A 13,349-nucleotide genomic window follows, 5' to 3' on the forward strand; every position below is an offset into this window, starting at 1 on the left:
AACTAAACCTAGCAACTAGGGAATCCTCGAGTGTTGCGGATCTCGGCTGAGGGGCCTTGGAAACCTTGCGCTCACAACTAGCAGTTTCCAGCCTCCTGGGCAAGGGAACAGTATCCTCCCTTGCCTGGGATTCTGGAACCATTTCATTCTGGTGAAAGTAAGAGGCAGCTTGGGACCAGCAGCCTTTCGCGGAGAAAAGTCTGACATGCCCATCCTATGTGACAGGTAGTTATTTTTGCCATGATTATCGATGTGCATTTAGCCCACACATTTTGGTGGGTGGTCATGTGATGTTTGGAAACCTTTCAGCAGCACGATTTACACGTAATGTTTGTTATATTTGTAGTCGGCAGAACGACTCTGGATATCCCAAATTAGTAAAGTATCAATCAATGGAGGCATCTGAAGTCTTATTCAGTTGTTCAACGAATTATAAACTAACCTTTACTGCCCGTGGGACCGAATTAAGGTAACAGCTAACGACTGTTTTTATAAAAAATGCATTATTGTTGCACAACATCATTAGTAGAATTCGAAATAAAAAATTAAATTGAAATGAAGGGGAAAAAACTGCTTTTCAAACAGCATTTTCCATATAAACTTCCAGTTTTGTCCACTTGAATTCACAAATTTTATATAGCCATAGCACAGATATAATTTCGGATTCTTTCTGCACCTAGTTATGTAACAGCATAGGACAATGTATGCACTATATTGTTGACAATGATTATTTTAATGGCGGCATAATAAGCCCTTGGTTGAATGTACCAATGCACCGTAATTTACTTAAGCATGCTATTATTGTTACACATTTTGAATATTGCAACAGTACCACCATTTAAAACAATTCTGGAGCGAGTATCATAGTCACTTTATTGTTTCTTAGGAAAAAGTCCAGGAAGAGGAATTGCAGACTGGATTTTTTTTTTTTTCCATTTTGGCACTTACGCAGTAACTGCTTTTTTTTGTTTGCTTGTTCCTGCGGCATGTGGAATCTTAGTTCCCCGACCAGGGATCAACCCATGCTCCCTGAATTGGGAGCGCCAGGGAAGTCCCTGGATTTTTTAGTAATCATTTGTTTTTGTTTTTGTGTTTTTTTAAATAATTAAAAAAATTTTAATTGGAGTATAGTTGATTTACAATGTTATGTTTCAGGTGTACAGGAAAGTGAATCAGTTATACATATATCCACTCTTTTTTTTTTTTAGATTCTTTTCCCATATAGGCCATTACAGAGTATTGAGTAGAGTTCCCTGTGCTATACAACAGGTTATTATTAGTTATCTATTTTATATATAGTAGTGTGTATCCATCAGTCCCAATCTCCCAATTTATCTCTCCCCCTTATCCCCCGGTAACCATAAGTTTGTTTTCTACATCCATGACTCTACTTCTGTTTTGTACTAAGTTCATTTGTACTGTTTTTTTTAGATTCCACATATAAGCGATATCATATGATATTTGTCTTTCTGTGTCTGCTTTCTTCACTCAGTATGACAGTCTCTAGGTCCATCCATGTTGCTGCAAATGGCATTATTCTGTTCTTTTTTTATGGCTGGGTGATATTCCATTGTAATGTGTACCACATCTTCTTTATCCATTCCTCTGTTGATGAACATTTAGGTTGCTTTAGTATGTGCTGCTGAAGTGGGCACCCTTTTGCCCATTTTTTAATTGGTTGTCTTACTACCATTGAGTTGTAAGTGTTCTTTATACTTTTTGTTGTATTTAAGTAATATTTGCCATACCCAAGGGCACTAAGATTTTTCTCTTTTGTTTTCTTCTAGAAGTTTTACGTAGTTTTAATTCTTACATTCAGATCTATGATATAGTTCAAGTTTAATTTTTGTATATACTGTGAGGTAAATGTAGAGGTTTATATTTTTCTGCATATGGATAACAAATTGTTCCAGCATTATTTGTCAAAAAAAATGATCCTTTCTCTATTGAATAGTCTTGGCAGTTTTGTGAAAGATAATAGACCATTTAATTCCCAACAGAATTTGACCCTTTAAAAGTATATTTTTGATAATTTTATGTTATCCTGTATTATGATTATTTTGTATTTATTCTTTATTAAGCTGAAAGCTCCTTGAGGACACAATTATTTTACTTACCTCTGAAAGGCAGCATGCTCAGTGAAAGGATGATATATTTAAGCATGATCTAGCATTCATGACTCCCCAGTGCTGGATTGAGACATATGGTTACCCCAAACAAGCTCATGATTTGGCAGCTTTCAGAAAAATTACCTTAAAACATTAAAAAAAATTTTTTTTACTACATTTACTTAGGCTGAACATCGTATGTTAGAAGGGCAGAAAAGGAGGACTTCTTTTGTGTTAGTCAAGATCTGGACAGGAAACTCATAGCATACTGGAGTTGGGGTGGGGACGTTAACTGAAAAGAGTTTCTGAAGGAACTACTTACAGAGATGGGGTAGGGTTGAGGGAACCCACAAGGATGGTGAAACACACAGGGACTAGCAACAGGCTGGAAATCCCATTTCTTGAAGGCTTGAAGGGGCAAAGGGAAGAAATGGTTTTACCAGAGCCCAGTAAGAGTGGGAGCCCTAGAGGATGCACCCTCCAACAGCAGCTGTGGTTATAGGGAAACATAGCTACTGTCACAACTATGGCAAAGTTGTGGTAGGGTGTGTGAACTCGTGTGTGTGTGTGGGGAGTGATAAATATCTCAACTTCTCTGTTTTACCATCCTCTAATATCCTACCAGTGACCAACCCCAACCGGAAGCCAGAGGGTAAAGGAGCCCAGGTACAGTCCTTAGAGATCAGCTTCCGGGAGGGCAGAGAAGGGTGAAAAATGGATCTAGAAGTCAAATGGGGGTACTTCTCTGGTGGTCCAGTGGCTAAGACTCCATGCTCCCAGTGCAGGGGACCCAGGCTGGATCCCTGGTCAGGGAACTAGCTCTCACATGCTGCAACCAAGAGTTCACATGCCGCAACTAAAGATCTTGCATGCTGCAACTAAGACCTGGCACAGCCAAATAAATAAATAAATATTTTTAAAAAAGTAAAATGAGGAGTAAACAGTACAACATTGTGTCATGCAATCAGCTGTAGCATAAATTACATACTTCACTCAGGGAAGGAATTTTCTCTCCTTCAAAGGCAAATTGCTGACTATCTGCTGTTGTTGGAGCATATCCCTTGATTTTACCAACCAACCTAAATGGCTTATCAAAATGTTATTTCCACCTACATTTAATACCCACTCTTTCCTGAGAGGAGCTCTGATAAATACAGTTTGCATGATCTCATTACATATCCACCTTATAGATTGATGCCCTTGCCTTGTTAGTTGTCCTTTTAATCTGCTTCACTCTCTTCAGATTAAATAAAATGATATATGTAACTACATGGTGTTTACAAAGTACTCAGTACATGTATCATTTTTAACTAAATCAACTACTCATAGTATTCCTTCAGAATGCTCTACACTACAATTACATCTTTTATCTCTAAAATTGCGTAGTGGGAATTACAGCAATTAAAGGATAAAGCAAGTAAAGGATAAGTAGGCAGGCTAGGAGTTTCCATTTTTCACATTGACTTGGGCCTTGGAAAAATGTCTCTTGTAAAATGCACGTACACAATTTTAGCAATGTTATTTGCCATTTTTGTAACTCTAATGCCTATTCATTTTTATTCCCACTCAAAATGGTGACCATACCTCCCTAGTTTTGTGAAATGAACACTTTTTTGGGGGGGAGCTGCACCATATGAGGGATCTTACTTCCCCGACCAGGGTTGGAACCTGTATCCTCTGCAGTGGAAGTATGGAGTGTTTTTTTTTTTTAATTAATTAATTAATTAATTTTTGTCTGCGTTGGGTTTTCGTTGCTGCACATGGCTTTCTATAGTTGTGGCGAGTCGGGGCTACCCTACGTTGTGGTGTGCGGACTTCCCATTGTGGTGGCTTTTCTTATTGCGAAGCACGGGCTCTAGGCGCCCGGGCTTCAGTAGTTGTGGCATGCGGGCTCAGTAGTTGTGGCTCGCGGCTCTAGAGCACAGGCTCAGTAGTTGTGGCATGCCAGCTTAGTTGCTCTGCGGCATGTGGGATCTTCCTGGACCAGGGCTCGAACCCGTGTCCCCTGCGTTGGCAGGCGGATCCTTTTTTGTTTTTTAACATCTTTATTGGAGTATAATTGCTTTATAATGGTGTGTTAGTTTCTGCTTTATAACAAAGTGAATCAGCTATACATATACATATATCCCCCTATCTCCTCCCTCTTGTGTCTCCCTCCCACCCTCCCTATCCCACCCCTCTAGGTGGTCACAAAGCACGAAGCTGATCTCCCTGTGCTATGCGGCAGGTGGATCCTTAACCACTGTGCCACCAGGGAAGTCCAGGAAGCGAGGAATCTTAACCACTGAACCACCAGGGAAGTCCCTGAGCGCCCTTTTCAGCAAGACGTGTGGTGCGGAGGCAAAGTAGGGAGCTGACACAATTATACTGTAATTCCAAAATTGTTTTTGTTTCTTTTCTTTACTGAAATCAGTAAGTTCTTTCAGTATGTTTTGCATTAATCCTCCTGTGATTCCCCTGTGAGCTAAAGCAACACAGTCTTCAGTTGACAATTGACATGTCATCTACGTGCTTAGATGTTACAGGTTGTTTTGACTATCTCAGATTCCAGAGATTGCCTGTTTATCGTTTTTGACTTCTTTTAAACCAGAGCTTTCCCCTATTTCCTTCAGCTTTTTCCTACTTCTCAGAATCTGTACCTATCTTTTCTCTACCCGAATCTTTCATCCCTACTCTCATTCCTACCCTCAACTAGGGACTTAGTTTGAGACCTCAGTGTTCTGGATTCCGATGAGTTATTAATACTATTACTGCTGCATTATGGCTTAGATTTAGTTTTATGGATTTATCAGAGAATCAAAATTTAAAAAAAAAAGCTGTTTCTCATTATAATGCAACATGCTTGGGACTTCCCTGGCGGTCCAGTGGTTAAGACTCTGAGCTTTCACTGCAGGGGGTACAGGTTCGATCCCTGGTTGGGGAACTAAGATCCCACATACCACATGGCATGGCCAAAAAATTTAAAAAAGTAAAAAAAAAAAAAAGAAAAGCAACAGGCTTAGATGTTATAAGTTGTTTTGACTAGCTCAGTTTTTTCCTAGAAAAATAAATCCTTGAATTATGCCAGTCACCTGAGATCCCTTCCAAACCTATTCTTAAAAAAGAAACAAATCACTTAAGGTAATAATCATAACTTATTGAGTTGGGCAACACTGAATGGTTATGACAAGATAAGATGTAGAAAATATTGTCAAGTTTGAACAGCCTTGGTACTATATTTAGTTTCTGGGTCAAGACAGTGAAAAGCAAAAACAACATATAGTTTTTCTTGACCACACTCTGTGTTTTTGTTTGTTTTTTAGTTCCCCAACCAGGGATTGAAAGTGGACCATGGCAGTGAAAGCACCAGGTCCTAACCACTGGACCACCAGGAAATCCCCATACATATAGTTTTAAATTGGGGCAATTTATCTGCAATTTGGCCCATCTAATATATACTTTAAGCTTGAAATGCAAACTTCTAATTTCAAAATCAAGTTAATCTAAATTTTTGCTCATCAGATTTCATTTTCTTGTTGGAATGTGTATTATATGCAGAGTTTGTATCAATTTTTATAGTAAGTTCTTTTATTAAATTTTGATTTGTCATAATAACAGAACCTTTTTGTTTATGTTTATTGTTGTATCCTGAGTGCCTGGAATAGTGCTTAGAACATAGTAGCACCTGATAAACATTTGTTAAGTGAATGAATGCTGATAGAACAATGGATGAAACATGGAATGTAAAGTCTAATGGTGGAGACATAATAGATACAAACATGAATAAATAATTAATGTAATGTCAGATCACCATAACGACAACAAACCAGATTTAGGGAATAGAGAATGACTGGAGGGAAGGTTGGGATGGTTTTTAAAATCTTCATAACAGCTCCATGAAGTAGGTACTTTATCTCCCCTTTATGGAGGAAAAATTTCAGACCTGCCCAGGGTCACAAAGTTAGTAAGTGGTTGAACCATTTTAATCCAAGTTCATTAATGTATTCCTTCATTAAACATTCCTTGAGTGCCTGTTAGACACTGAACCAGAGTCTATAAAACCAGAATAAAACAGTTCCTGCTTTCAAGGATCTTATGGTCTAGATCTTTGCTGTCTAATACAGCATCCACTTCTTTCTAGTTGGAATTGAGATGTGCTGTAAGTGTAAAATATACACTGTATTTCAGAGAATTCCTATGAAAAGGTAAAATATCAATAACTTTTTATATTGATTATATTTTGAAATAATATTTGGACATATTGGGTAGAATATATTATTAAAATTCATTTAGCTTTACTCTTTTTAAAATGGCTATAGAAATTTAAAATTACATATTTGTATTGTAGATTCTGATTGAGTTGTCCTGGGCCCCAGATTCTGCATTTCTAATAAGTTCCAGGTGATGCTGATGCTGAGGATCACACTTTGAGTAGCAAGGCTCTTGACCAGATAGATAAGGAAACACACAAGTAATAACTGTCCTGGTATGATAATTGCTATGACTGGGCAATAAAGGCGCCTAGAGGCATTGTTGTTTTTCACTCTGCAACGCATCCTATATTCTGTTAAACCATTTTTGCACACTTTCTGTTCCTTTTATATTGCTTTATAAAAGATCAGCATGCTATATTTAACTACATAAATATACATTTCTCTGAATCATGAATGTATCTTTTGCCTTTATTTAAAAGATTATATGCTAGAGAGATGTATCTATTGTATATACAGGTGAATAAGGAACATACGGCATATTATAAATAAGACATTAAATAATTATATTATTTACCATAATGAGAAAATACCCAAAATAGGTTACTGAAGTAGATTCTCCCAATTGTGAACAATATTTTTTGATTATATATAAATCAAGATAGAAAGTATTTTCCAGAAGTTGTACAGACTAAACACAGAAATAACATTTTTTTCAGATAAATGATCTGTGATCTTAGAGACTTAGTTTTTAAAAAAAAATAAATTTATTTATTTTATTTTATTATTTATTTTTGGCCACATTGGGTCTTCATTGCTGCGTGTGGGCTTTCTCTAGTTGCAGGAAGCAGGGGCTACTCTTCATTGAGGTGCGCAGGCTTCTCATTGTGGAGGCTTCTCTTGTTGCGGAGCACGGGCTCTAGGCGCACAGGCTTCAGTAGTTGTGGTACAACAGGCTCAGTAGTTGTGGCTCAAGGGCTCTAGAGTGCAAGCTCAGTAGTTGTGGCGCACGGGCTTAGTTGCTCCGTGGCATGTGGTATCTTCCTGGACCAGGGCTCGAACCCATGTCCCCTGCATTGGCAGGCAGGTTATTAACCACTGCGCCACCAGGGAAGCCCGAGACTGTTTTGAAGGTAGAGGAAGGGACAGGGAATAGGAAAAAATTCCTGGAGGAAGTGATTTTTAAGCTGAGACATAAACATATGTAGGAGTTAGCTAGGTCTGTGGACCTCTAACACTCACACTTTCACTTTTTTTTTTTAGGCCGCGTCTTGCGGCATGTGGGATCTTAGTTCCCCAACCAGGGATCAGGGATTGAAACCGAGCCCCCTGACTTGGGAGCATGGAGTCTTAACCACTAACTGCCAGGGAAGTCTCCTACTTTTACTTTGGATCAAGTTTTTGTTTTGTTTCATTTTGGTGTTTGTTTTATTTTGTTTGCTACAATATTTTATCTGAACAGAAACTAATGTCAGTTGAGGAGAAACAATATCAAGTTTGTTAATTAGGTTTCTGTTTAAGAATCTATCAGCCAAATAAATAAATAAATATTAAAAAAGGGAATCCATCATGAAATACTATGTTAGTTTATAATTTAGCCTCTAAACCTTATTGTAAGTGTGTCCATATGCAGAAAATAAAGAACTGAGAGGTTCAAGATTTGTGAAAATAAAAATTTTGTAAAATTTAGACATTAAACATTTTCACTATCAGATATATCTAATAAGAACCAAAGTAGTATTTTAAAATTGGCAAAAGAACAATACTTTTTCACTTCATAAGGTTGTTGGGAAGATTTAAAGAGGTAATAATATATGTGAAGTGCTTACTTACATATAAGGAAGCCTGGCATAAGGAAGATAGTATAAGAAGGTAATGTTAATTTTAGCTTTTGGTTTCTATTTTGGGTTCTCTAGCAGTTTGAGAATAGGTTATTTTAAGAGCAGTGTTTTATTAAAATTACAATGTACACATTTTAATTTGTGGACAAAAATTACTAATTGTTTCAATAATTTTTTTTAAGCATACTTCACTGGGGTCTCATCAGAGGTCACACATTCAGAGTAGGCTGGGCTAGGAGTCTAGGACCTGGGTTTTGATTCCAGCCCTTACTCTTTCACTTTGAGTCCATCATTTCAAAAAAGGGAGTTTTGGGCTTCCCTGGTGGTGCAGTGGTTGAGAGTCCGCCTGCCAATGCAGGGGACGCGGGTTCGTGCCCCGGTCCGGGAGGATCCCACATGCCGCGGAGCAGCTGGGCCCGTGAGCCATGGCCGCTGAGCCTGCGCGTCCGGAGCCTGTGCTCCGCAATGGGAGAGGCCACAACAGTGAGAGGCCCGCGAATCACAAAAAAAAAAAAAAAAAAAGGGAGTTTTACTAGTTGCTCTATAAGGTGCTTTCTAGTCTGTATCAGTTTTGCTGAGACTGCAATAGAAATGGATACAAGATCCAAATTAATGATTTGCTATCAGGTTTCATTTAGCAAAGTTAATATTAGGCCATCAAATACACATTTAATAGAAAATATTCTTTTATGAACCAGAGTGTTCATAGTCACTGTTTTCTTTCTTTCTTTTTAAATTAATTAATTAATTAGTTTGTTAATTAATTAATTTATTTTCGCTGTGCTGCACAGCTTGCAGGATCTTAGTTCCCCAGCCAGGGATTGAACCCCAAACCTAGGCCCCCGGCAGTTAAAGCGCCGGAAAGGAATTCCCTGGCGGTCCCGTGGTTAGGACTCAGTGCTTTCACTGATGAGCCTGGGTTCAATTCCTGGTCAGGGAACTAAGATCCTGCAAGCCTCGGGAACAAGCAAACCGTGTGAAATGAGCTTGTTTGGGATGATTTAAAAAAAGAACAAAACAGCACTTCCAGAGCTTCAAAATTTAATTATTTTTCAATGACCATAAAAGGTATGTTAGAAATATATCTGAATAAAAAATGATCTTTCCTTTTCCATATTTACTGATGTTCCTAAAAGTTTTACATATTTTCTCACTTAAGTTCTCTCCACATTCAAACCTATTTACAGAAGTGACAATGATGTCTCCTCTTACTCAAGAGTAAACCACAATAAGCATCCTACTGGGATTTATTGGGGTTCAAAAAGAGGAGATATAATCGCTTCATTTGAAAGTGATAAGGAGGGACTGAAATAATAGTGAGAAAGTAGCCCTGAGACCAGAGTAACGTTGCTTCCATGTTGTTTCATTTACAGTGATAACTCAGGGATGTGCCAAGGGGCTGCAACCCTTTTAGCTTACCTTTGCTACTGTCAATTCACACTTTAGCCATCATTTCCCCTTTCCCCTTCCCCAGCATACACATATAGAAGTTCTGCAGTGGCAACTTGTTGAATGTCTCTGGGGTATGCCTGTACCCTTAGTGTTTTGGGCATGTTGGCCTAAATTTCCTCAACTAGGAAACCTTGGGGTAGGTGTATTGGTAGCTGGCTTCACTTGGGTTTAGTCTCAGCATTCTGAGGTACAAAGTACACTAGAGAGTTAATAGACCTGAAATTTAATTCAAGTTTTGCTACCAATTAACAGTGTGACCTTAGGCGAGTCATTTTACCTTTCAGTCATTCATTCAGCTCATCTTACCTATTGATTAAAAACCAGTGTGCCAAGTACTGTTCTAGGTGCTGGGGATACACAGTTCCTACTCTCAAATTGCTTACCTTCTAGTGGTAGTGATGGTGGAAGTGGTGAGACAGACAATAAATACATAAAATAAATATGCAGAACTTGTGAGAACAATGAAGGAAAGACAACAGTAATATGGTAGCGTGATGAGGTGGGTGGAGGTGGTGTGCTTCTTGAGATAGGGTATCTGGGATTTCTCTAGGCAGCTGAAAAATCAAGGTGTTGAACTGGATGCTAAGAGTATCTTGCAGTTTGATAGACATGTATTTTCTTCTTTTCACTATTACGTATGTTCTAGGAAGGCCCACCAATTCCTCTATTATGGAAATAAATGCAAATATGTTTAAATCAAGCGCCGCATCAATTTTATATTGCCTGATTTTTGAAATAATCCATTTAAGAAGCAATAACTAAATATTTTACTGTGATTGGGGGGAGTTGCTGCTGGTCATTAAAGAAAAAAAAAAAAAAAGACCCCTAACTTAATTTTTAAAAAAAAGAAAGAAAAAAAGGCAAACTGAGGTGCCAGGTTGTAATTCTGTGCTCAGACGTGCCCAGAGCCCAGGGCGCAGAAAGAAAACCTTGGCTTTGCTCGGATCAGGGGCTCCTGCGCGCCCCAGGTCCCCGGGGGCTCAGAGCAGCACGGTGGCAGTACCTGACAGAGGCTGGGAAGGCTCCGAGCCTCAGAGCCCAGGGAGGAGGAGCCACGGGCGGGGCCGACTGGAAGCAGCCACCTCAGCGAAGAGGCAGGATTTCCGCGGAGTAAGTGCCGGCGTCGCCCGGAAGAAAGGGCTCCTGCTCCATATGTCTCGTGATTACCTCGGAAGCCTTGCTTCGCCGGTTGAAACTGCAGAGATAAAGAAAGATGAGCGAACTATGGCTACGGAGGGCCCTGCCGTGCGTCGAGTCCAGGTGGCAGAACATCCCAGGTGGGGGAGAGGAGATGCCGCGCTTTGGGATCCCTTGCGTTGGATAGATGTAGATGGTGTCAGGCCTTTTGGCCCTTCACTGAGGCGCAGCTTTTTGCCCCCGGGAGCAGAAAGAATCTTTGGGATATTATAAGGCCACTTGGCTGGACTTGCAAGAAGACCGCGCCGCAAGCACTGTTCAACCTTGTGTGTCTTGCTTCATCCATGCAGATCCTTCTTTTACCTTTTTCTTGCAGAAGGGTGGGACACTCTGCTGGGCTTTAGCAGCAAAACCCAAATTAACTTTGAATCTCTTCTTTGTTTTGCCTGCTAGCCGATAGTGCTTTTTAAAGTCCCCTTTCTAAAATATTCATTGAAAACAATCAAATACACCAAAACAAAAACAAACAAAAAACGACCCCCCCCAAACAAAAAACCCCTTTGGTCTCTGCATCCTTTTAAACAAATCATGTAATCTATGCCTTGTCACGTAGGGAATTAATCTGCTGCCAGTAGCTAGCTACGGAATAACTAACAGCTTAAGTGATAGCAAGTGGAGGATATTTTCATTTGAGGGCATCTTGCAAATACTTCGTGGAAGTACTTCTTTCTGACATAGGACAGAAATCTCATAGAATGAAGCCTCCACCTGCTGTGTATTAGCCCTATAGCTTTTCTAAGGTTGGCTTTGCTCCCCCTTTGCTGTTTCTAAGTTTTTTTTCCCTGTTAACTTTTTTCTCTAAAATTGTCCTAAAGTTCTTCCTACTTCCTGGTTTATGACTGTCACATGACAGTCGACAATATTACAGCTTACTGAAACTTGCGAATGCTTTTTCTCCCTTGAGCCAGCAAACAGTGGGTCTTTAGTTACCAGAAAGAAATGTAATTTTTTATTATGGAGACCAACACGGCCTTAGACTACTCATGAATGTCATATATTCTTCTGTTTCCATTTTATGCCATTTTAGTCTTAATGCTCAATATTTCTGTAGTTACCCTGTGAGAAGGGGGATTATGGCAACATATACTAAAAGTGAAGAATTGTTTACTTAATTTCCTTAAAGTTGTTTCTTACCTTTACAATATTTATTCCTGCAACAGATATTTATTGTTAATGTTTAGTGTTCTGTGCTAGCTACAGAAGAGCTCATATAATAGGTAAGTGTGCACTTTGCCATTTCCTTTTTTTTTTCCACTTAATACAGTTATTAACTTCAAGCAATGTTTCAGCCACTTATTCATTTTATCAGGGGTGAGTTCAGTTAAATCTAGATAGTATATCTATAAACCTACCTTACTTGTCAGATGCTGCAATATGCTGAAAGGGGAAAAAAATGCATGAGGGCCCCAAGATCAGACTGTCTTTTTTGGAACTCCAGCTCTTTCTGCAGGATGCTGTCGACTGAAAAAAATACACAACGTGAGAGTTATTAAGTTTTATTTGGGGGACTTCCCTGGTGGCTCAATGGTTAAGAATCTGCCTGCCAATTCAGGGGACACAGGTTCAATCCCTGGTCCAGGAAGATCCCACATGCTGCAGAGCAACTAAGCCCGTGTGCCATGACTACGGAGCCTGAGCTCTAGAGTCTGCGAGCCACAACTACTGAGCCGATGCGCTGCAACTACTGAAGCCCATGTGCTCTAGGGCCCATGTGCTGCAACTACTGAGCCCACATGCTGCAACTACTGAAGCCTGCACACCTAGAGCTTGTGCTGCACAACGAGAAGCCACTGCAATGAGAAGCCCGTGCACCACAACAAAGAGTAACCCCCACTCGCCGCAACTAGAGAAAGCCCGCGTGCAGCAACGAAGACCCAATGCAGCCAAACAAACAAATAATAACTAAATAAATAATTTAAAAAAACATAATATTAAAAAAAAGTTTTATTTGGGGCAAAATGAGGACTATAGCCTGGGAAGCAGCATTTCAGATAGCTCTGAGAAACTGCTCTGAAGAGGTAGGGGGGAATATCTGTATATATGTGATTTTGGTGAAGGGGGACATATGCAGTCAAGCACACATTTTTGCAGAAGGTTGCTGATAGTCACAAGGAGCAGATGTCACCATGAAGGATTTTAGTGCTTTTCTAGATATGAGGAGATGCAAGAATTGGGCTCTTAAAATCTTCTCCTGATGATATCTAACTATCTGAAGGCCTGTTCTGCTGGTTTTTACCAGAGCACAGAGTGCCTCATTCCTGATTTCCACCCTGAACTCCTTTCAGGATGTGTTGAAGTTCAGCAGTCACAGCAGCTTGTGATTTAATCCTTGTAGAGGTAGATGGCAAGTGCCAATTTTTAGTTGGCAATGCCTCTTCAGCTTCACAGAACACATGACCCTCTGAGTAAAGGGACTAGTCAACCACGTTATATATTTTATTTAGTAAACTTAATTTCTTTTTCATTCATTTTAAAAAATCAAATAGAAATAGAAACTCTAATTTTTTTTCTGCATCCCAGTCTTGCACCCTGTACTGTAAGACTACTTCAGATTCCACTGT

At 39.4% G+C, this 13,349-nt stretch overlaps 1 protein-coding gene across 4 annotated transcripts in view; it reads left to right on the forward strand.

Annotated features, from left to right (window-relative positions):
• The first annotated feature begins 17 nt into the window (after positions 1–17).
• The window catches only part of GALK2 (galactokinase 2), a 142,911-nt gene continuing 129,579 nt past the window's right edge, over positions 18–13,349 (forward strand). For 2 of the 4 annotated variants that reach the window (XM_060096803.1, XM_060096806.1), the window contains exons 1-2: positions 18–225; positions 347–469. In XM_060096803.1, coding sequence (XP_059952786.1) covers positions 206–225; positions 347–469 — 143 coding nt within the window. In that variant the 5' untranslated portion in view covers positions 18–205. Of the gene's footprint in view, positions 226–346; positions 470–10,706; positions 10,869–13,349 lie in introns of those variants that run through there. The other 2 variants (XM_060096805.1, XM_060096804.1) reach the window with 2 other exon arrangements.

Source organism: Mesoplodon densirostris, chromosome 4, assembly GCF_025265405.1.
Source record: "Mesoplodon densirostris isolate mMesDen1 chromosome 4, mMesDen1 primary haplotype, whole genome shotgun sequence".
Lineage (NCBI taxonomy): Eukaryota > Metazoa > Chordata > Mammalia > Artiodactyla > Ziphiidae > Mesoplodon > Mesoplodon densirostris.